The sequence below is a fragment of the Perca flavescens genome, chromosome 18, assembly GCF_004354835.1.
Source record: "Perca flavescens isolate YP-PL-M2 chromosome 18, PFLA_1.0, whole genome shotgun sequence".
In the NCBI taxonomy this organism is placed as follows: Eukaryota; Metazoa; Chordata; class Actinopteri; order Perciformes; family Percidae; genus Perca; species Perca flavescens.
The window spans coordinates 28017605-28042434 of record NC_041348.1 but is presented as its reverse complement, the minus strand read 5'-3'; the positions used below and the strand labels follow the sequence as shown (position 1 = coordinate 28042434).

The 24830-nt window shown below is 41.4% G+C and overlaps 2 protein-coding genes across 2 annotated transcripts; both read right to left on the bottom strand.

Moving 5' to 3' along the window:
• Positions 1–1653: 1653 nt before the first annotated feature.
• Positions 1654–12243, bottom strand: btbd9 (BTB (POZ) domain containing 9). The gene is made up of 11 exons (XM_028605082.1): positions 11937–12243; positions 11340–11548; positions 10690–11053; positions 9982–10249; positions 9610–9829; positions 8737–8856; positions 7199–7308; positions 5844–6033; positions 5122–5229; positions 3854–3932; positions 1654–2827 (listed from the first exon to the last, which is right to left on the bottom strand). The coding sequence occupies exons 2-11, from the start codon at positions 11522–11524 to the stop codon at positions 2633–2635; spliced, it is 1839 nt and encodes a 612-aa protein (XP_028460883.1). The 5' UTR covers positions 11525–11548; positions 11937–12243; the 3' UTR covers positions 1654–2632.
• Positions 12244–14977: 2734 nt separating this feature from the next.
• LOC114572765 (uncharacterized) lies at positions 14978–19589 on the bottom strand. The gene is made up of 10 exons (XM_028604519.1): positions 19521–19589; positions 18944–19258; positions 18520–18798; positions 18311–18385; positions 17917–18009; positions 17558–17638; positions 17428–17456; positions 16440–16496; positions 16096–16164; positions 14978–15820 (listed from the first exon to the last, which is right to left on the bottom strand). The coding sequence occupies exons 1-10, from the start codon at positions 19579–19581 to the stop codon at positions 15728–15730; spliced, it is 1152 nt and encodes a 383-aa protein (XP_028460320.1). The 5' UTR covers positions 19582–19589; the 3' UTR covers positions 14978–15727.
• Between the last annotated feature and the right edge of the window lie 5241 nt (positions 19590–24830).

Below are 24830 nucleotides of genomic sequence, written 5' to 3'. Positions count from 1 at the left end.
CTTTTATATAGACCTTAGTGGTCCCCTAATACTGTATCTGAAGTCTCTTTTATATAGACCTTAGTGGTCCCCTAATACTGTATCTGAAGTCTCTTTTATATAGACCTTAGTGGTCCCCTAATATTGTTAATACAAATTCTCTGGGCGGGCAAAGCAGAGAAAGGGGAGGTAACCTTGCTCCTTATGACTTCATAAGGGGACAATAGGCAGGCTGGGGGAACTCATATTCATGTTAAAAAACCTCAAAGTGAAATGTTCATGCCATGGAACCTTTAAATAGATGGGTTTGCTCTCTAAACCTGTTTTTTTCTATCCCACTGTTCTGGTTGACACCACTTGGTTGCTGTTCTTACAGTCTGGGACAAACAAGGCAATTGTTTGACCAACAGAAACAAGACAAAAATACGATAAGCTTCAAAATCAGATGTTTTTAAATGTTTCCATGACAGTAAAACAGCTCCTTAGGCAGCATTACACCAACGTTTTCTAAAGAGCTGCCGGGGGCGTCGGTGCCTTGGCGCATGATGAATACATGTTGACTGATCAATCACCGCTGTTGGTCTGTAACAGAAGCTCTCAAGATTAAACAGAAGACAGAGATCACTGGATTGCTTGTACCAAAAGAACGCCACTGTGTGTTTAACAGCAGCAATTCAGGCAAGCAGACGGGTGTGACCCCTCCCCCCTCACAGCAATGTACATTAACAAACAATGTCAGATGTTTCCATAATCACATTTTTTACAGGCAATATATTGGACAGGAGGCAGTGAAATGCAATCACATGTTAATAGTCAAAACTAATATATATATATATATATATATATATATATATATATATATATATATATATATATATATATATATATATATATATATATATATATATATATATATATATCTCAAGTAAAACTATACACATACATAAAGGTAGATGGGGTGGAGTATCAACGTAACCTGAACTAAGCCCTATTTCAGTTCTCTGGTTAGTTATTAAGGAAGACTTTTTATTTAACTATGCAACGATGGGTGCTCTTCTAAAATGTAGATGGGCATGACAAAAGAATGCTTATATAAACATCAGTGGGTCACCCAGGGTAGTTAGGTATTACAGGTTGTTTGACATTAAATAAAATGTTTAAAAAAAAAAGAAATTTCAAGACAAAACAACTCAAAAGTGCAACATCAGGACACAAACAAACACAAACCACAGCACTGATAGCTTAATTTAAAAACAAACCTCCAAAAAAAACACACAAAAAAATAACAGCTTAATCCTGACAGATCCAAGAGCGAGGAAGTGTTTAAATTAATTACACATACAAAACAGAAAGTTACCAAATCCCACATTCCAGTACTGTAGCTTCAGTTAGAAGACCCAAGCTGCGACCTTTATTTCTGGCTTGTTGAGGCAAAGTAAAGTGCCATTAGCACCTGCTTCCTGTAGGTGAACTGTGTGTGTGTGTGTATATATCACACACACACACACACACACACACACACACACACACACACACACACCACACACACACACACACACACACACACACACACACACACACACACACACACACACACACACACACACACACACACACACACACACACACACACACACACACACACACACACACACACACACACACACACACACACACACACACACACACACACACACACACACACACACACACACACACACACTTTCTTGCAGCCCTAGTGCATACCTAATTTGGTCCGGGGCCCCCACTGCTCCAAATTACACAACCTAATTGATTTTCCCAATCCTTTGTGCTAAGCTATTCAAGTGCTTTAAATACTAAATTAAGACACTTAACTCAAGTTTAATTTTTGTGAGGTTTTTTCTCTCGAGCCATGGATTTTATCTATCAAAAAAGTCACACCAGATAAGGACCGCCGATTTTGGTTTCGGGTGTGAAAGCCTGTCAACAAATACTCAAAAGCCATTCATTAATATGCAAATGCATAACTGGATTAAGTGCAAATTGCATATAAATGCCACAGAATGCATTGGCTCCACAGCTTTGGCAAACCTTTGAAGAATTGAATTCCAAACTTTGAAAAAAATACTCGATTGCTACTCTTGTTAGCTTGATGGTACGAAAAGGGACTAGAGTCATTTTAAGACCGTTTCTTAAAAAAATAGTTTGTTCAAGGATAAAATCCTTCTTTTTTGGAAATAGTAACTCATAAAACACACACACACACACACACACACACACACACACACACACACACACACACTTGGTGGTACAGTATAACCACATTTCAGTGTGTGCCTCATCTTTGGAGTAAAGACCCCACTTTGATGACTTTTGAAGGGAAAAACTTGAGTCTTAGTAGTTTAAAAAAGTACCTTCACAAAAGTGTATGAGCCAGTGGATGCAACACCTAACCTTCTGTATCCGAACTGGGAGGACCGGAGCCCTTAAACGCTGCTCCTACAGATATACCAGTCTCTAATGTTGCACTTATGACAGAAGGACCGTGGGTTATGACAATGAGACGATCGCCGTTAGCAGCGTTGTAGCAGTGCAGTCTGGATGATGGAGGCTGTGCAAAATGGCATCCCGAGGTCTCCCTTCCGCTCGGCGCCTTCCGAGGATGGCGCTCTTAATGATGGGACTGTGAGGAATACGACGAGGGGGGCGAGGGCTGGGAGGGCAGCAGGCCGTGTGTGCGTGAAGACCGATAGGGCCGCGGCTGCGGGGAGACGGACCCAGAATCGGGCGAGTCCTGGCCCGGGCTGCCTTCCTTAACGTCGGTGTCCAGCTGGGCTGGACACTCAAAGTGAACACAGTGGAACACCTGAAGAGAGAGAGAGATCAGAGTCAAACACTGACAGGACACTTCACTGTTTATTAGGTCAGCTTGTGGTTGACAGTTGATTTACTTTAACACCTTCTTATGATGTAACAACATCAGTTTAGATACCCAGTGATGTTTAGCCGAGACAAATACTACGGCCTGACAGACTGATCTCATGAATTGGCGTATGTATGACACACGCCAATTTGTATTCCATTTTTGCGTGTTTTCAAGACGCATAATCACATTTTTGCGTGTATATTATATACAATTTCCGCCGTAGCGAGTAGTATAAAGGAACGGGGGATTGAGTAAGGAGGTAGGTTGGGGTGGCGGATGGGTAAAACACAGAAAATTCACTCTTATTATTATACTTATTCTCGCGATAACACGCAACGTGGCAAGGCCACGTGGTGGGTATGTTTACATCAGCTGTATACAGCGTAGGCATACACGTGGATAGCTGAAAATGCGTACAATAACACGCCATTTGGCTTTATGAAAGTGGCGTGTATATTTACGCAAAGTCATGATGCCATGTGGGTCCTGATGGAGCCAATGAAAGTTTGGTCCAATGTAAAAAAGGAGCTGGCAACATATAATGCCGCTAGGGCTGGGCAATATGTCTATATATATATATATATATATATATATATATATATATATATATATATATATATATATATATATATATATATATATATATATATATATATATATATATATTGTCTTCATTTTTGGATATTGTAATATCGTGATATGACACAAGCTGTTACCAGACTGTTTTAGCTGTTCCATTATTTGCCTTTACCCACTTAGTCATTATTTATCAAAAATCTCTGTGTGTAAATATTTTGTGGAAGCACCAATTGTCAACCCTACAATATAGATATCGAGGTACTCTGTCAAAAATATCACCCAGCTCTAATTTAACGCAGATTTAGTTAAAAGTGTATGATTTTTATGTTTCCTAAAACATTACAAAACACAAACAGAAAGAAGCCTAATGACCAGCTGTGTTTTCACCTCATTAGCAGTGTTGTGAGTCCCAACAATACGGATAAAGGAAGCAGGCTGCTTATCAAACTTCAACGTCTGCCATGATCTGTAAGAGAGGGCGGTAAAAAAAAAAACATCACAACATTGTGATTGTATCACAGTTTACATAGGTTTCTGTTTACAACATGTATGCCTGTTATGATTATGTTTTCCTGACAAGGCCCTGATTTTTTTATTTTTTTCTTCGAAGTTTGTTAATGGTTTTTACCATTAAGTCTGGAATTTTTTGTTCCTTTAAGCTTTAAATGTTGTCTACCTACCTACAACAGCAACATCTATTGAAAAGCCCCTCTGCCAAAAATCGATTGGAATATGACCAGGTATTTTAATCATGTCCCCTCAAGAAAGTGATTTTCAGACACGCCTGCTCGAGGAACATGTGGCTAAATGTTCCTTTAGAGTTAAGGTCCAGAAACACAGAGCCAATAATCTGGCGAGGTCAGCGACTCGAGTCTGTTCGGTGTGTTCCATGCCGTCGGCCTTCATTTTGGCCGATTTGACGTAGAATCGGAAGACGGGCACTGCTGGCAGTTGGACTCAAATGACCCATCTGATTGGTGGAGTACTAACCCGGAAACGGGGAGCGGAATGAGCGCGACTAGAGTCTCTCAAAATCTGACGACAAGCTTTTAAACTGACCTTTGTCGATGTGAAATGAAGACAGATTCAGCAACTGCACGGCCTGTTTCTCGCTTCAAATGTTTTCAGAAACATGTTTCGGTGAACCATTTTAGTACAATATGAGATCGTATTCTGAACAAGCTGCCATGACAGTCTGGCTTTGAATATCCAGAGAAGTCAGACCCACGTGACGCGTTCGTCCAATCAGCTGCCGGTTTTCATTTTTGGCCGACAATACAGATTAGCACCGCCAGCTGTTATTGAGACGTATTACGTCTCGTCGCTTCGGTGTGTTCCGAGGCACTTTTTGGACCAACTTGGGGAGACTGATCAGCCCGACTGCTTGTTCTGATGAGGGCCGGCCGTCAGAATTAGAAATGAATAGGTATAATAAGTCATTCAAAAATCGGTGCACACAGGACTAAATATACTGTTTGCACCGGGGTGATACATATAGCCTCAGCCTTCCACATAGTGTCTGTTATTCTAGATGTCTACATCCTAGGTTTGACATATCAATACGACACCTGTGTTCAAGGAATAGGTTAACAGGAAGAAGCGACAGTGGTGCGGTAAAAGGAAGGAAGTGACAGAAGAGGAAACGGGAGCCTCACCGACATGGTACCCTGGTGCGGTCGACCACCTTGGTCCACTGCTGCTGGTTGGTGGAGACTTCAATGTAATAACTGTAGGAGCGCTCGTCACAGTCCCACAGCAGCAGCCTGAACAGGGAGACGACGTTAAGGAACAATTGACACCATTTACCTGTTAGAACATAACGGCCTTCACGATTCAATATCGATTCAATTGGGGATACTTCAGTTACAATACCAATTTTGTCTTGGTATGAAAGAGATTATCAGAGAACTAATGCTGTAAATTGTACAAAGAACCTTAACCTATCCAGAGTTTTATGGTTAGTATTATGAAGTTATTACCGGTATTTATTCAGGGTTTTTACTGCATAGAGAAAGTTTTGGCGCCCCCTAAAGAGGTTTTAGCCAGCGCCAAAGGAATATCACAAGTGGTTTTTTTTTAACCCAACCATATTCATAATGAGTCTATACCAGATGCCAACGCTATTTCAGACTGTAGCTAAAAATTACATTTCACAACAACAGATTCTTTAAATGGCAACGGCCGTATGACGATGTCAAGCAGCAGTTATAAAATTGTTAGAACTACCAAACCATGTAGTGCATGTTCAACTCCAGCTAAACTAATAAATTGTTAGATGCTTAGTTTTACTCTTATTAACTGGGGTAGACACAACTGCAACATGAGCTCAGTTTTTGTACCATACTCAATAGGGTCAATGATGTGGCCAGATCTATACCTCAAGGATCCAATGGAGAAGGGCTGAGCCAGCTGGATGACGATCGCCCCGGAGCCCAGCTGATGGCAGGTGTAGCCGGAATCCCAGTCGTAGTTGCGCGTGTCGCCGTTGAGCAAGGCATTCCTGCTACGGCTCACACCTTCAATGACACTGGCACACGACGCAATGGTCGCCACGTTCTCACTGGGCACTGCAGACATGAGGTGCAGGGTAGGGTTATGGACTTGTTCTGTTCAGATCTGCACTTGTTTGTATGAAAGGAATCTGGCTGACTGCTTTTAGCCTGAATAGAAGTTAAACTTAGAGCACGCCTCAATTCCTATATCAGAAATTACAAGCAACCCAGTGAAGCGGGGATGAAATATAAGACAAATGTTGTAAATTGAATGTTTGAAACCTTTAAAGCTACATTGTTTAAGAATTTCTCCCATCTAGCGGTGAAATTGTATATGACAACCAACTGAATATTACTTTCTAGCCCCTCCCATTCCCAGCGCGTTTTAACTCCTACGGTGGCCGAACCCGAAATTAGCTCTTAGTATCTCCATCGTTTACACACAGCAGTTCTAGCCTAGGGTTGGGTACCGAAACCCGGTTCCACTATGGTACCGGTTCCTACGCAAACGGTAGTATTCGGACCGGATTAGAACGCAAATTTCTGTTCCGACTGAAATATTTTCCCTCTGTCGCTCCGGACAGCGGCAGATTCTTTTTTCTTTCTCCCTTTTCTGCCGTGTGGCGCACGTGCCCGCTTGCGGTGTGTAGCGTGTGTCCGCGCTATTCTTGGACAAGCACTCTACAATCACTGCTTGACCAACTGCCACTTTGCTTGTTTAAAAGCCATGATGTCTCTCTCTCATGGGTGGGCCAAATTCTCTGGGCGGGCAAAGCAGAGAAAGGGGAGGTAACCTTGCTCCTTATGACCTCATAAGGAGAAGATTCCAGATTGGTCCTGATTGGAACTCATATTAATGTTAAAAATTATGGCCCCATGGTCCCATGGCATGAAAAAATGTTCATGCCATGGGACCTTTAATTCTCTGTTTCGCTTCCCTGGCATTCGTCACAGTGTGGGGTGCCATTGAGTATAAAAGGCGGAGGTATGTCCCTCTTTGGCTAAGTTATTTTAAAGATGGAGGCGCAACTTGGCGGCAGTCATTCGAGCAACTCGCTCGTATGTATTCTGACTGATTCTAAATGGCAGATTCTACGCTTACGAGAATACTTAGTTGGTGGACGTAATTACACATGAATGAGCACATATTTGTGAAAGAACAAAGTTTTTTTTGCTAAGAATCAACTCAAAACATTACACAATGTAGGTTTCAAGTAAAGTTTCTGCGTCTGCGACTTACCCAAAAGTCCATTTTCCAGGGTGAATGAGCGGTTGGTGAACATGCATTCGAAAGCTACAAGGTGGAAGACCTTGTTGACAGTGTTGTGTGTTCCCACAATGCGAATGTACCTGAGACACAAAGAGCAACATCATGAAGGCAGAATTTATTGCACGACTATTGCATTAGTTTTAGCTAGTGTAGCTAATAAACTGGCAACTGACTGTTAATACCTGTAATTGGTTTAGGGTCAAATACAATTCTTTGAAAGTAGAATATTGGTTGGGTAGTTTGTAGGGATGCACCAATCTGATACTAATATGGGATATTGGGCAGATACTGACTGAAATAGCTGGATCGGGTATTGTGACAATGTTCTATTCTATTCTAATTAAATTCTATGTTTATATACAATACATATTTTAAAAATAAATAATTTTATTCCAGCATTTTTAGGCCTTATCTGTACAGGACAGCCCAGACCTGAAAGGGGAGAGAGGGGGAACGACATGCAGCAAATGGCAGCATGTCTGAGCCGAACCCGCGGCTGCGCGTCAAGGAGCAAACCTCCACATAGGGGCATCCGCTCCACCAGGTGAGCTACCCAGGCGCCCGGTAAATTGATATCTGTATTTATTTGTTACATTTTGTTTTACAAAGTTAGGAAAGCAATGTCAAGCCTGATGTTGCCTTACACCTAAACAAAAATAACTTCCACACAGTGAGCCATACAGCTTATTAATAATTAAACAGTGGTATCGGATCGGTACTCGCTATCTGCCGATACCCAAAGCCCAGATATTGGTATCGGGACTGAAAAAGTTGGATCGGTGCGTGCCCGAGGTGGTTGGTTGGTTGTGTAAGTATGATGGTGCAGCACCATTATTGCACGCATGCTTTAGGGCAAGCTTGAGTCATATCGTCTTACATCCATTTGGATGTTTACACACACACACACACACACACACACACACACACACACACACACACACACACACACACACACACACACACACACACACACACACACACACACACACACACACACACACACACACACACACACACACACACACACACACACACACACACTCAAATCTGAAGTGTCTCCAACCTCACCTTGATTTGTCTAAGAAGGTGAAAACAAGGCTATTTGTCCTCAGTAGGCACCAAAATACTGTACTGCAATGTTTGAAAATATGCTCGTCTGTCCTCATAATCAAAATCATCTACAGGCAACAGCCTCAAAACAAACTGTAAATGCTATGTTTGCCAGGTTTAGGCAAGTTATGGCAAAAAGCCCAGACGAGCCCTTTGTACTTGGCAAAAATTACGGTGATTTGCTTTGACTCGTCCTGCCACCAACCTCTCCAGCCTTTGGTGTTCTGCCACCTTGCAGAACTTCTTGTGAGTACATGTGTTTCTTATTTAGGAGTCCTGGTTTCTGGTAAATCAGCAGGGTGAACGTGCATGAAATGCTACAAAGTCAACTTTTCCACAACAGATCAGGCAAAGGGATGTTAACTAAACCGGGAGCCAAATGGCTTTGTTTAGTTTACCTGCAAACTCGTGGTGTGAAGAACAGTTCCTGCCAAGAGCGGCAGAGGTACTTTGAATGGTCCACAACACGCACCCAGTCCAGCTCGTCCATAGATACCTCGATGTAGTAGGAGTAGGACCTTAAATAATCAAGACATTAGAAATCATTACACAAACTCAAACTCAGTTTGCCATGATATAAAGGCAGTATAATGAGGTTAAATAAAAACGTCATATAGTAGAAACTATGACGTAAAAAATACAACACAATCAACACAAACACTTTAAATGTAAGAAACAAACAATTTAAATTTTGTAATTTCAGGAGCAGCGAACCACTGTGTCCATGCGCAGCCCCATCTTCATCCTTCTTCTTCTATATACTTGTTTTTTAAGAAATGTGCCCGGATAACCAAAACCAGAATAACCATGTTAAAATTGCAAGCCTATAAGAACACTTCTTAGACAATAGAAAGTCTTAAAGGAGTCCCAAAAATGGGTTCTGAGAAGGGCGCACATGCAAATCAGCCGTCCAGAACACAGAGTATGCCAGGCTCGGGCTCAGCGGTCCGCTGCAGACATGTGCCGGTCCGGTGGACATGCAAACGGTTCCTAGAAAGGGGCTGCATGTGTCCACATCAGCGCACGCAACAACGTGGCTGCGCGACCGGTACAAGTCTGCAGCGGTCCACAGTACGTGGAAAGTATGTCCGAGCCTCCCAGACCGGTGAACTGGCCCTCAATCTCCTGCTTTACGGTTAACGAGGGCAGGCTTTGGGTCAGATTAAGAATTGATAAACACACAAAACAGATACGCCCTCTTATCACCTTGCTAAGACAGTTTGTCACTTCCTTTTGGTTTGTTTTAACAGGGTGAGACAAGCCTGTCTTACCGACTGTCTCTGTCCCACAGCAGCAAGCGGATGTGGTTGATGATGGACGACTGGCCCAGTTTGACCTGGATCCCGGCCCGGCAGTCATCCTCAATGGGATGTCTGGAGAAGCCGTGGTCCAGGTCGTAGTTCTGAGTGTCTCCGTCCAGCAGCGCCGACTTCAGCTCCCCTTTCACCACCTGAGCTCCATACTTCATGGTGGCAATGTTCTCCTCTGGGACTGAAGCCCAAGAAGAAGAAAAAAAAATTAATGTGCAAATGAATACATGAAATACACAGGTAATATATGAAAAACACAAGGATACGAAATATTTGATGTGATTCCTAATAGTTACAACAACAGTAAGCAGGTGGAGGAGTAAGAGCACTGACTGAGCATGCCGCGGTAGTTAAGGTCCATGTTGCGGCTCTCAGAGCGGGTCTTGATGGCATCCAGCAGGTCGTCTGGGCTCAGCAGGCCGGACGGTCGCACCACATTCAGCATCTCTGTCAGAGTCATGAGCGGCAGCCGCACTGCTGACATCACTTCCTGGGTGTCGACTCCCTCCTCGTGCTGCCGGCACCAACGGCTCAAGGCCTGGAAGATCTCCTTCTCACTGGCAGCAAACGAGTCCCGCCTGACCACGGTCAGCAGAGCAGTCTGCAAAAACAGGTGACAATGTAAAACTACCAAACACGTAGTGATCACAGTTTTGTTAGTTATGAGTACTTGCTTGTTTTCCTGCATTTCACACCACCTTAAATCAAAAACTGTTGTTTTCTTTACTGTTGGCCAGACAAATAAGTACTTTCAGGCTCTGACCATTTCGGGGAGAGATTTATTCATGTTTATGGGTTTCTGTGTCACTAGCTTAGCTGAAGTTACATCAAGTGACTTTTTCTGTGTCTTAAGAGGCTGTGGTTTTCATACACTCCTGCATTTAAGGCTGATCTCTGTTGAACTGTATGGTAGAAACCAAGAGGCACCACAAGATGCATTCTGCACAGATCATTCTAATATAATAAAGGCTCCCTAATGAAGCAGATACAATACTGATTACAACTCTGCATGCACCACTCTGTAATCTCGCGACCTCTTACCTTGGAGAGCAAGAGAAAGCCGTCAGAATTCAACACTTCAGGTCCGTGTCTGTCCATATAGGCACAGCAGGCCGCACTGAGCGCGCTCAGAGAGTACAGACTGGCCACATCAAAAACCAGACAGACGTTGTTGGTGTGCAGGATGGTGCGGAGGAACTCTGAGGTGGAGTCCTCCAGTGGCTGGAGGCCGTAGCGGTGAGCCAGGCCCAGGAAGTCCAGCAGCACCTCTTCCCGGGCGGAGCTGAGGCTGGCCCGGCCCGTGTACAGGTAGTGTAGCAGCATGGAGAAGGCTTCGGCCCGCGTCTCCTCTAAACTCACCTCCGCCTGGGGCTGGGACTCTTTCATCCCACCGTACAGCAGGGCCCTGAAGGAGCCAGAAAAATCTAAATGCTTAAGTGTTTATATATATGTTTTTTTCCAGTAGCCATCAGTTTTAAGCTTTGGACAGTCTCAACCAGCTGCTAGAAGTCTCACAAACAAATGTGAAACAGGGTCAGTGACTTAATTGTTTCAGTTCTCTGACTAGTTTGAATATTTGGGTTTGTGGGTTGTCAAGATGTGTTTATAACGATGAGTTTAGCAAAGGATGGGTAGGATTGACAGAAGTAACACAAGTGACAGGAGCCATGGGTTTAGACGTTTACACCCACCTGAAGTAGTGACAGCGAGCTGCCAGGATGACGCGGTGCGCCGGGAACCGCTTCCCCTCCACGATGAAGGTAACATCGCTGTACTCCTCGCCGAGCACCAGGGCTCCCAGCTGCTCCGACAACAAGTGGATGTGGTCGATCTCCGACACCGAGGCCAGTGGACGCAGAGGGTGGCTGTTACTCATGGTCGACGGCTGCTAGACTCACATCTAACACAGGAGTAAACGTCAAACTAAAACTAAACCTAAACCATGGGAACAGCCGAGGGGTTGGATAACTGCACATGGCTAGCTTAACGCCAATGCTAACTTGAATGGCATGAAATCTAAACGGCAGGCATAAACACATGTAGTAAGCTAAAATCACGTTACAAACCCTAGTATTTGTTACGTTAAGTCTCTGTTGTTCATATATCAACAAAACAACGACATGAGCAAGTTGTACATACTGTGATAGCTAGCTAGCTAAGACGTCGAGCTTTCTTGTTTACAGCCGACATTTGACACCCGAGCAAACGTTAGCTTAGCTATCCTAGTTAGCTAGATAACAGCGCACTAACGTTTCCTTTTCTCTTTTTATTCTGCGTTTGAAACTTACCGAACAGCTCTCAGTCACTCCTATGTTTAAATAAAGATGATTTAAAAAAAAAAAAGTACAGTCGTGGTTTGTCACTCCACTGTGTAGCAAAAATTCAGCACCAAATTGACAACCCTTCCAACATCACACCAACGGAAACCAATTTTGGGTCAACGGACAGCCTCTTCCGGTTCGAAAAAATACTTTTCAAAATAAAGGTCCCCTTCCAACCAAGCGGAAACTTCCGGTGCTAAAATGAAGTCAATGCGGAAGTGCCAAAAAGCTTAAGTTCATCGAGAGGCCACTTGATGCTGACTCCAATTTAAGTGAATCAATATCCATGGTCAATCCAGTGGTGTAGTCTAATGTATTTTATACTGTACTATATACATATATGGACCAGAATGGCAGGGCTGGACTGGCCATCTAGCATACCGGGCATTTTCCCGGTGGGCCGACGCACTTTTAGGCTGAATCGCCGATATAAATAGGCCTTTTTTATTTTTTTGTAAAGAATTCACAGCGGCCCATTGGTTACTTTTCTATATTGACACTGGCCTGCCCCAATCAAATCCAGGGACCCCCTTCCGCACTCCCTGCCGCAAATTTACGAATCCCACTATGGCCACGCCAAGACCCGCCCTACGAAGCAGCTCGATTGGTTGGGGTTAGGCATTTCACCTCGAGTGGTTAAGGTTAGGGTTAGGGGATTGGTCAGGGGATAGGACCTGTACATGTAAGCATGGACGCCTGGCCAATAGTAGTGTGTGAACGCTATTGAAGGGCGGGTCTTGGCGTGGCCATAGTGGGATTCGTAATATCGCCTCCCGGCCCTGACACACAAGTTGTAATAGTTATGCTGGAAGTTTAGCATCCACCGTTAAAATAGACAAACGACCACTAAAGTGCAAGGGAGGTGCAGAGAAATTACAGGAGAAAAAGATTAAGAATCTACAGGCGGATTCCTCAAAAATTTCGCACATGTTTGGGGCTGTAGTAGCTGCTTCAACATCAGCATTACCTGAAGCCGAGGAGGAGGAGAGGTGGCTGGCTAAACAGAGAAGCAGAAACAGCATCATGACAGGGAGAAGCCGCGAGGAGGAGGCGACAGGGCCATGGGAGCGAGTGAGGAAAAGATGGAAGAGAGAGTAGATGACGATGTGGTAAGGAGTAGGCAAATTAACAGGGACTCTCAGGAAGGGAGGGAGGCTGTGTGTGTGTGTGTGTGTGTGTGTGTGTGTGTATGTGTGTGTACCCGTTTTACTATATTCGTGGGGTCCAAAAACCGTGGACTACAGTATACTTGTGGGGTCTGCACAGCCTCGTGGGGACCAAAATGCTGGTCCCCACGAGTTTAAAGGGCTGTTTGAGGGTTAAGACTTGGTTTTAGGATTAGGGTTAGAATTAGGTTATGGTTAGGGTGAGGGTAAGGGTTAAGGTTAGGCATTTAGTTGTGATGGTTAAGGTTAGGGTAAGGGGCTAGGGAATGCATTATGTCAATGACAAGTCCCCACAAAGATAGTAATACAGACATGCGTGTGTGTGTGTGTGTGTGTGTGTGTGTGCGCGTCACGTCACGTCATAACGACAACAAGCAGTTTGTCTGTAACATTAAAGTTAGTGGCTGCCACCTAACTGTTTAAGCTTACATTGAAAATGCTAGCGGTTAGCCTGTTGGGTAGCTGAAAAGTCTGTGATCTATAAAATCAGTGTTGATACAAGCATCAGTGTTCCTTGAATGGCTTAATTAGCTTCTCTTGTATTGGTGCTCTTTTCCAGGGCATATACTACTCTCAGCTTTATTGTAGCTTTTGGGAAGAGTTATGGTTATGGTTATTGTATTTAGCAGACACTTTTGTCCAAAGCAACAAAATATGAATCTTACAATAGTTAAAATTAAATTTAAAGTTGCTAAGCCAATATTAAGCAAAATAGTAATAATAACAATAATGACAATACAATATCAAATATCAATAATAAATATATATATAAAAATACCATAAATATACAAATAATAACTAAGAATTAATTAATTATTTAAGTGTAAGATCAACAGATAAATCTTGACACCCCTTTTGAAGGATCGCATATTTTAAGAGGACTGTCTGCAGGGAATGGAGTGGGTGTGGGCCGCCTGGGCCAAAAATGCCAGGGCCGATTTTTTTGTCCCTGTCCAGCCCTGCAGAATGGACATATCAAAGTGGGGGGTCTGGGTGACCTCCCCCAGTGAAATTTTGAGCGTCACTTTTTTTTTGCACCAATTTACAGTGGAACCTTTTTATTTAGCCTATACGAAGGAAAACAAAGATGACAATTCAAAATATATCAAAAATATAATGGAAAGTACGTTGTTCAGTGTTATTGTGCATTTTTAAAGGGATACGCCACCGTTTGTTGAAATAGGGCTTATCACGGTCTTCCTTAGCTGTAGACAGGTGGGCCAATGCATTTTTTGTGCATGCATTGTTGTAGTCCGGTGCAACACCGGCAGCGCCGCCGCTAGTTAGCTTAGCGTAGTGAATGGAATCCTATGTTGCCGGTTAGCATGTTGTGAGTAAAAGTGAGCCAACAAACAAAACAATAACAACCTAATAACTTTCACTGTGACAAAAAATGCGTTGGCCAACCTATCTACAGCTAGGGAAGACCGTGATAAGCCCTATTTCAACAAATTGTGGCGTATCCCTTTAAGTGGGTATATGGAAATTCTGGAGCTTTCTTAGTGGGTATACTGCGTATAGCTGCGTATCATGTAGACTACACCACTGGGTCAATCCCCATAGACGCCTCTATTAAAATGCCCAACTTTACAGCAGAAATAAGCCTGTTACTTAACCCTGGTACAAAAAAACTTGTTTTGGGAACGATCTTTTATGCTAGTGGAAAGTAACTTTAATACTCAAGTATGCCTACTGTATTCACAAGTATTTGTAGCCTATAGTAGGCCCCTTGATATAGTTACTTGGCAGATTAAGATTTTAAAAACCTTTTAAAGAGAAATACTTTTCCTCCACAACCTTATTGGAAAAAAAACATTTATTGTATATTAGGAGACAAAAAAACATACATTATTCTTTTATAAAGAGCTCACTGTACATTTCTAGAGAGAAAGTCATGCTACTACATAGCCTACTACTTTCTGTGATCAGTAAGGTGTCACTTCCTCATAGTGACTTTCATCCTTTTTCATTCTCTTTCACGCTTACGTACTTAACTTCCTTATTATATTATTATATTATATATTCCTTATATTGATTTGAATTACATTTACATTTGAATTTCCAGTTTTCACTTATTCAGTTGTTTAATGAGTCATTTCACATCCTCCTTCAGGATGCTTTGAATATTTTGATAAAAGGAGACATAGCCTAAATGGTCAAATTATTGCATATGAAATAATAACAGATGAAACTAAAAATAAAATGAAAATATAGAACATGAGAAAATCAGTAAACTTGCTTGCTCTTGATAAATTGTTGCAAATTAAATAATTACAGGCAATATATGTATTATAAGATGAAAAAAATCTTATTAACCTTGAACTATAGCCTAAGATTAGCACATCCATCACTGAGCACAATAAAGTTCATTACAGCAAGTTCATCAAGCAAAATGCATCATATGTTTTGCTCATTTACATTTTAAGCACCACATATATACATGTTGAACTGCTACTTCCCCTTTCTACATTGCAACACTAGTTAACCTACTACACGCCCTTCTGAATAGGAAGCGGTTTACAATAATCTATGCTGAAAATGATCATGAACATTAACAGAGATTAGCAAATATCTGATGAGAGATTAGACAGATTAGTTGATGGTAGCGTAGAGGACACTGGGATCAGCGGAGGAAGCTTTCACGGTTGTGTAAGTCACCGCATCATCATCATTTTTACGCTGAACCTGGAAGGAAACAGCGCAATATGAATTACACAACAGAATATGGCACGGTGGTACCCACCACAGTAACACACTATGACACTATAAAAGATAACAGATAATGCTATCCAACAGTAAAACACAAAATACAAAACATCATCATCACACTTTACAACACCGCATATTAGAACACATCAAAACACAGCACACATTGTGACACAGTTCAACACAATGCAAAAGCAAAGGGAGTTTTTTTTCTTCTTCACTAACATCATGAGTAAAACCAATCAGCAGCTGACCTGGGCTCTGCTGTTGGTCTTCTTGGTGTAGCTGATGGAGGCGTAGGAAACACCACCTTCAGGATCAGCCTGCACAGAGGAGACAACATAATGGCTGCTCAGTAACTTAAACATACTATAAGATAAATAGTAGTCTTTTCATAGTGGTTTAACTTCTGGTTTTACACCCATGTTCTCTTCTGGTGAAGTACAGTTGCATCACCTAACTTCCCCTTGTTTATGGTTTTTATCTTTCTTGCACATTCTCACGCTCCTAAGACTCTTGTGTTAGACACACATATTGGTTGTGAGTGTACTGGGTGTCGTGTGTGTGTGTGTGTGTGTGTCTGTGTGTGTGATCTCACCGTGTCCTGACTGGTTTCTGGAGCAGACTGAGTTGCTGCAGAGTTTGAGGTCAGCCCCTGGACAAAAAGCATATTGCATGAAAAGCATCTTACATGGGAGTATCCAAACATTTTCAAATCTACAACTTCAGTCCAGTGAATGAATTCAATTGGACTTGAGATGCTGATAATGTTATAATACAACACAGTCAGTAGGTGAGACCAGGGGCGATGTAACATCTCAAACTGCACCAATCAGAAACGAGACACAGCCATGAAAAACATGCACAGGGTCTGTGATGATCCCTCCCTGCCTGCCGACAGACAGGCACGTTTTGGACCAACGGGAGCTAAGTGATCAGTCCGACGGTCAGCCGTCGGGTTGGTGTGTCAGAGCCTTTACAACTTTTTCTGCCGACACTTGTATAGTTATATGATATATTATTATACCGTTTTAATTAAACTGAAATTATTGGTTCAATGTTGCAATGGAAATTTTATTTACAAAGCACCTTTCATTACAAGTGCTTTAAATTAGAAGAAAATATGAAAAGATAAGCATAACTATTAGAATAAAGCATAAACAACAAAAATAAGAATACAGTATAAGCATAATCACAAGAGAAGCTATAAGTTTTTTTTACTAAAGTTTTGAGTTAGCTTTTGAATAGACATTACATTGTTTTAACTATATCACAATACTTTAGGGAGTTTATTGTGGTCCTTGGTATTAATATGAAGATATTACGTGTGTTGTTACAGTTACCCCTAGAAGTGGGCAGTTGAAATATTTGTTTCAATGCATGATCTCACTCTAACATTGCTTGTTAAAACATTTGCTGACTGTAAACAAGCAGAACACAGATACACGTTATAGGTTTTTGACTAATGACATCCAAACCAAAGGTTGTTACTACTGCCCCCCCAGTCTCCCCAGCTGTTCATCTAATCTCATCCTTTCTCAGATTTAGAATTCAAATGTATAGTGAAGAACAGTTTTTAAACTCACAATAGTGTTGTTCCTCCGTGTTGTGTTTCCTGAAAAGACAAAATAGGGGGTTGATCTATAAGCTTGCACAAAGAAAATCCAGTTTTATTAAAAAGTCCTGCTTTATAAAAGTTTTAAGCTTTTCTCTCACCTTTTGTTTTCTTCCAACTGATGACAGCCACAACGATTAGTGCTACTAAAACCACAGCCACAATGATGTACGCCAACATATCTGCCAAAATAATAGAAATATTTAAAGCATTTTGACTGCAGGTTTTTTGCTCTGTTTAAAATTCTGTAGCTAACAGAGAATTATATGTCAATGTTTAAACATTTAATTTAGAATTTGAACCAAATCAAATTACTTTTGGTAGAATACGGCATGCCATAAAACTCAATCTGTGACTAGTTAAACAAAACAAATTCAAGCAACACAGTTCTTCCAAAGATTTCAACCTCATTTCACAGTCGAGATGTAACATAAGCATACATCAACATGTTGAGTCATACCTTCTAGTTTTGATGAAGAATCATTGGTTCCTGGTTTAATGCTGCTTTCAGTTGTTAATGATTCTGTGGTTCTAGTTGTTATTTTTTCCCCATCTGAACAGATGAACACAACTCAACACACTGTTGGGATATTTGCCTTGGATTTTTCAATGATGCCTACTGTATTTGTTCATGCCCCCTAACAACAATCACTGTCTTATTTTCACATATACTAGTTCCAAGGACTTCTTTTTTCTTTTTCCATAGAAATCGCCAAATAAAAATAAAAACCCAGAACAATAAATTAATTACTGAGTAAAATAAAAACCTATGAATGAGTTACACAGGAGAGAAGGAGACTGACAGGAAGAGAGAGAGCTTGTAGAAACAGATACATCAACATGTTGAGTCAAACCTTGTAGTTTTGGTGAAGCATCATTGGTTCCTGATTTAATGCTGCTTTCAGTTGTTGTTGTTATTGTGTCCCCACCTGAACAGATGAACACAACTCAACACACGGTTGTGATGTAATATTAAAACTTAATATTCATAAAATAAACTAATATTTTAGGTAATTATTCTCATCCGTTTGAAGTGACTTTAAACAGCTCAACATGTTCTCACCTGGTTTCTCACCTGAGGACTGAGGGCTGAAGGGAAACTGCTGCACTTTGTCTCCTTCAGTCACTTCACACCTGAAGAGCTGATACCTTGATGTGTAACTAAAATGAGAAGTAGGAACTGTCACAGAGGAGGAGCAGGGAGACTGTGATGTCCTCATCTGTTGGTTATCTTTATCCACATCTTGACCCTGAAACAGCCACTTCACTTTGTGTTCACGTCGTTGATATGTCGACACAGAGCAGTTTAACGTCACCTCATCACTGTCCTGATGTTCAGTCACTGGTGAAGATGGAGATATTGTGAAAGAAAGACAACAATAGTAAAATTAACTGATTAGCTTCATCACTGTAATCATGATTATTGTAATGTTACAGTATATATTTCTAACGAAAAAGTTTGAAAATATTATGATGTAAATACTCACTGGTAACAACAGAGAGAATAACAGCAGTGTGTGGAGCTTGTTGGAACTGTGCACATCCATAATGACCAGCATCCTCCTCTGTGACCTTCTTTATAACCAGAGAACATTTCTCTTTAACACTCAGTCTGTCTGATTTAACTTTGGCTTCTTCAACAATCCTCCCATTACGAACCAGACGTACTGCTGCTGTGCGTCTTGAATCAGTGAAGATCCAGTGAGTACTGTCACAAACCTGACTGTCTATTTGACAAGACAAAGTGACTTCATCTCCAACTCTGACAGTGGAGGAGCTGATAGATGGTCCTGTTGCTGCCGCTGAGAAGATCACAGTAAAATATAAATATTAAAGACAAGTAAAAATATGATTACTAAAGTCATTGTGAAGAAAATGTTAAATAAAACAAAAGTTAGCATTTCTGCCTCATCGTGGCTTCACGTTGATTCACTTTACTGGAAAAACAAACACACTACGTGTCTGTCTTGGTTAAATGAAGGTTAGGTAATAAAATAACAATGATATTAAAAAATGACCTTTATTAATGTTTAAATGATTCATATTCATGTTATAAGTTCTTACCTGTAAACCGAAGCACCAGAATCAGAAATAAAGAGGTTTTAGTCCATCTGAATTCAGCCATCGTGTCTCTCTGTCTCTCTCTGCTTCTTCTTTTTGGAAGTCTCTGAACTAGTTGCTTCTTAAAGACAAATGTTGTATCAATTTCCTCTAAACAGCAAGGTTTAACTTCCTCATCCTTCCTTTTATGTCAGTTGAAATCTCTAAAGTGACTCGGTCAAGATGAGCGATGTGTCACTTCCTGTTGCTTTATTTACTTTCATCAAAACATAGAAAATAAACTGAACAGTGATAAAGACATATTGAAGTGACTAACAGTATAAGTTAATCAAGGCAAACATGAATTATGCTCACTTACATTTCAAGCAGCCATAATATTAGGTTTTTACCAGAAGTGGAATGCTCCACTTTACATTACATTACATTACATGTCATTTAGCTGACGCTTTTAATCCAAAGCAATTTACAATTGCTATAGATGTCAGAGGTCACACACCTCTGGAGCAACTAGGGGTTAAGTGTCTTGCTCAGGGACACATTGGTTGATGTATCACAGTGGGAATGAGGCCCTGTTTACACGACCTCGCTTGCGGGCGAAAACAACAAAATATTGTTATGTGCCTTTTGTTTAGACGGCGACGGCATTTTTGGGGCTTAGAAACGCAAAAAAGTGAAACCACCCTCCAGAGTGGAAATCTTAAAATCGCTCCACCGTCGCGTTCCCGTCTAAAGGGTAAAAACACAAAAGTCTGCTCCGATCTGGTCACGGTGGCTCTCGTCGCGTACGCGTTTACGTCACAGGCATGCGCCAGTACAGGAAAATAACAACAAACATGTTGGATTACTGCTGAAGAAATTCGGTCCATATGTCTATATATTTTGACTGGCCTTTGTGGCTTTGTAATCTAAGTTTGTTTGGAGCAATAACTCCACCTCCTCGTCTGTCCAGACAAAATTGTCAGCTTTTGTTGTTCGCTTCGCCATGTTTTGGTGTTGCGCTACTAGGGAGAGAAGTAGAAGGAAGGTTCTACGTAGGCAGACTTGGTGGTGTTGTGTGTCAGTGCTTCACCCTACCACCTAGCCACCTGGTGTGCATACTACATTGAATTGCACACACTTTTGTGTCACCATATGCAGGCAGATTTCCCCCCAAAACGCTTGTCTAAGCGCGGAATAAAAAGTGAGAATGCAACGCCACTTTTGCGTTTTCTCTTCAGATCGTTTCCGTCTAAACATAGCCTGAACCCAGATCTCATATCCACTGCACCATCACCCCCCCCACACACTTTAACTTTATAGTTCTCCTCCACTACATCTCAGAGGCAAATATTGTACTTTTTACTCCACATCATTTGTCTGACAGCTTTAGCTACTTTTCATCCCCTTCCTGTCCAGTGAAAACCGCGTATCTCCAGATGTGTTGATGTTGAATGTTTGTGATGAACTGAAAGATGAAGTGATCCCTCATGTGTTGAGAAAATCCTCCTCCTTCTTAATCTAAATAAAGTCTTTAAAAAGCCTCGCGGATCAGCTTAAAAATACATCGTCACAAAGCTGAAAACAGGGCTGTTCTTCTGACACCATGAAAAGTTTTAAACTGTTTAGAGATAAGTGGTTCTCACAGGACAGTGACACTACAAACATATGATGATATCTTACAATACGATGCGTTACTGTAGATAAAACTACCCAACAGTATATAAAGGAGTTAAAATGAGCACAACCTTAAACATCTACAGCAGTAAAATGAAACATACACATTAATGCAGCAGTAATATTAATCCAAAAACATATAATAAGAAACACTGACAGGGAACATTTTACTGCACAATGAGTACTTTTACTTTAAGTACATTTAGCTGATAATAATTTTCAGGGGCGGAGCCAGACATTGTAAACCTTTGGGTCTCAGTCCAAACCTAGGGCGTTTACGGCAGCTATATGAACTATTTTTCATGCCATTTGATAATAGAACGCCTAAAAATCTGTACGTCATTTGGGAAAACATGACAGTTGCCAAGGAAAATAATCATCCTGTAGCCGAGATCATATTTTGTATCTAATTCTTCTCCAACTGTCTTCGTCATTTTGAAACCAGAACACAACAAATGTTGCGAGATGACTCATTTTTACTTCTGACACCTAAAAACAGGCATTCATTGTCTGATGTTTCTATTTTGAAGTTACATAACATAGGGTAGGATCAGCATTACTAATCCTAAAACCTATTTTTAGTAGAGTTCACAGATTTAATGGCGATATTTCCCCGGTAATAGAACTCTTCTTCATTGGTTTGCTGCTCCAGTCAGAGAGACTGATGGGTGGTTTCTCTGTGGTGTTTTCTGACGGCAGGGACCCCCGCTTCCCAGCATTGGACGCTTGGTGGGCTCGCCACTATCAGCTATCAGTTTACACCCTCCTACAGCCGCGGTGGCTGGACCTGATTGGACGCTTCGCTTCACTTAACAGACCAACAGGGCAGCTCGTTTGGAAAACTTTCTCTTATTTTATGAAAATAGTTTACCGAAATGGGTTCCTGCAAACATTTTGTGCAAGAAATGAGCTGCAGTTGCTCAACCTGTCTTCATTTCAGATCGGCAATGATAAGATTATAAGATCTTGGTCAGTTTCCTATTTGCATAAAGTAGCCTGGATTCAACTTTATGCAAATGAGGAGCGAGCAACTCGCCCGACCCACTTCTCAAAAGTCGCACCATGCTACCAGTATGCATTGTGCCACTCCTCACATAGACAATAAATGGGAAGGGTGAAAATGATGCCTGCCAATGGACACATACCATGAGGGGCAATCACACGGTAAAGTTGAAATTATTTAAAAACCTTAAAGCTATAGTGCGTAGTTTCTGTCGCCCCCATGAGGAATTAGTTTAAAGTAATGACAACTAAACTGTCGGCGCATCCACATGATACAAGCCTTCCGTGATCGCGCACCGCCCCCCCACCCCCCTCCACACAGTCGCTAGTAGCCAAGGAGGACACGGGGGATTAAAAAAACATGATGGACTCTTCAGAAGAGGTCATTATCTTTTATATTTATTTTATATTTTTTTGCGCGCGAATGTCGCCAGACGACCCAATCTTCTGAACATAGTCATGCTGAGAAATACAGAGAGAGTTTTGTGGAGCTGATAGTCTTAATTAGCTTTGTATCAACTCATTTGGCAATGGCTTGAATGTAACGGATGTTCATTATAATAAAAAAGTTACGCACTAAAGCTTTAAAGATTCGGGACTTTTGAGACAGACATTCGGGGCTGGAGCCCCAGAGCAACCCCCCCGCTCTGTCCCTGATACTTCAGTAAAGGATGTGAATACTTCTTTCAGCCCTGGTTATTACTTCTCCATTTCACATTGTGCTACTAGTTAACCTACAGCTCCCCCTTCTGGACTAAAAGGCTTTTTGCAGCTATAAAAATTATGCTAAAAAGAATCCCAGGCTAATAAAAAAAGCATTTAGCAGTATTAATTATCCATGTAAAATAATTAATGATACGAGTTGTAATTACACTATGCTGTCTTATTTTTGGGGTTTGTTGACGGTGGCGTAGAGGTTGCTGAGATCAGCAGAGGCTGCAGCAGCAGCAGAGGAAGAGGGAGCTTTCACGGTGCTGTAGGTCACTGCATCATCTTCATCTTCATCTCCACCCCGAGCCTGGGAAACAAAAGACAACACGTAAATTACAAAATATGAAATGAGAGAATAATGCAACATTATGATATCCAGCGCCACATAAACACAACACAATGCTCAATAATGACACAGCATCATCATCACAGTAACCAATCAGCAGCTGACCTGGGCTCTCCTGTTGGTCTTCTTGGTGTAGCTGATGGAGGCGTAGGAAACACCATCTTCAGGATCAGCCTGCACAGAGGAGACAACATAAAGGCTGCTCAGTAACATGTGGGGACTTCATTGGGTTACCCACTGGGTCTAATGTGTGAGTTAGATCTAGTTTTCTTAAAAACGCTCCATGAAGGCTGTTTAGATTTTATTTTTTTTTTATAGAGGAGCTGATTACCATACCATGTATCTGTACTCTGCCTCTTACCACATCATCATAACTGTTGTATGCTGTATGTATTTGTCTTTATCGCTACCTGTACATACATCTATGTATTGTATGTGTAATTTACCTTGAATGTCACTGTCGTTACACTGTCTTTACGAAATAAAAAAAAGAGGAGCTGGACTGTACAGACATTTGATAACTCAGCCATAAAACTCACCACGTTTTCATACGTCGGAGTGTTGTTCCCTGAAGAGACAAAAGAGAGTTGACTTTAGGATCCACAATAAAAATACATATTATTGAAAGATCTCGTTGGTAGTTGTTTCATCTGTAAATGTTCTCACCTTTAGCTCTCTTCCATCTGATGACAGCCACAGTGATTATTAGGAGCGCTGCAACAGCCACAAAGACAACGATGAGCCACCACCACCAACCTGGAAAGAGAATAAAAACATTAAAAACTGTTTTGGCTGCAGCTTTTCTTCTCTAACTAAGAGGATGGCGTCTTATTTGTTAGTTTGTGTGGCAAAAAACAACATCAGAGAGAGAGAGAGAGAGAGAGGAAAAGATTGAAATGTTACACAGCTGTTTACACTTTATTTTAGTAGATCTAGACTTATTGTATGTACATTTTTGTTGTTATTTTACACTTGCTTTGGCAATGTTAACATGTTTCTTATGCCAATAAAACCCATTGGAATTGAATTAAATTAAAAAGAGGGTGAGCGAGAGAATACACGTTATATCCATTTAATCAATTACATGTCTCAATGCTTCAATATATCAGTACAAAAAGCCTATATTATGTTTTGAAAAACAGATTCATAAAGATACATAAATATAGAGACACTAGTTTTGTTTTTAGCATTGACTGCAGATACTGCTGTGTTGGTACCTGCTTTAATGCTGCTCTCAGTTGTTGTCGTTGATTCTGGTGTTGTTGTGGTGGCGGTGGTTGTTGTTGGTTTTGTTGTTGTTGTGGTGGTGGTGGTTGTTGTTGTTGGTGTTGTTGTTGTTGTGGCGGTGGTTGTTGTTGGTTTTGTTGTTGTTGTGGTGGTGGTGGTTGTTGTTGTTGTTGGTGTTGTTGTTGTTGTGGCGGTGGTTGTTGTTGGTTTTGTTGTTGTTGTGGTGGTGGTGGTTGTTGTTGTTGTTGGTGTTGTTGTTGTTGTGGCGGTGGTTGTTGTTGGTTTTGTTGTTGTGTTGGCGGTTGTTGTTGGTTTTGTTGTTTTTGTGTCCCCACCTGAACAGATGAACACAACTCAACAAACTGTTGTGATGT

Bases quoted from the DNA above. Each gene is read 5' to 3' on its own strand.
- btbd9 (XM_028605082.1), bottom strand. From the start codon at position 11,524: ATGAGTAACAGCCACCCTCTGCGTCCACTGGCCTCGGTGTCGGAGATC. The intron at 10,250-10,689 runs GTAAGAGGTCGC...CTGTTTTTGCAG, and splicing joins GCTTTCTCTTGCTCTCCAAG to ACTGCTCTGCTGACCGTGGT. The intron at 7,309-8,736 runs GTAAACTAAACA...TTTGTGTCTCAG, and splicing joins TTCACACCACGAGTTTGCAG to GTACATTCGCATTGTGGGAA.
- LOC114572765 (XM_028604519.1), bottom strand. From the start codon at position 19,581: ATGGCTGAATTCAGATGGACTAAAACCTCTTTATTTCTGATTCTGGTG. The intron at 17,639-17,916 runs GTATGACTCAAC...TTATTTTGGCAG, and splicing joins TTCTTCATCAAAACTAGAAG to ATATGTTGGCGTACATCATT. The intron at 17,457-17,557 runs GTGAGAGAAAAG...TTGTCTTTTCAG, and splicing joins CAGTTGGAAGAAAACAAAAG to GAAACACAACACGGAGGAAC.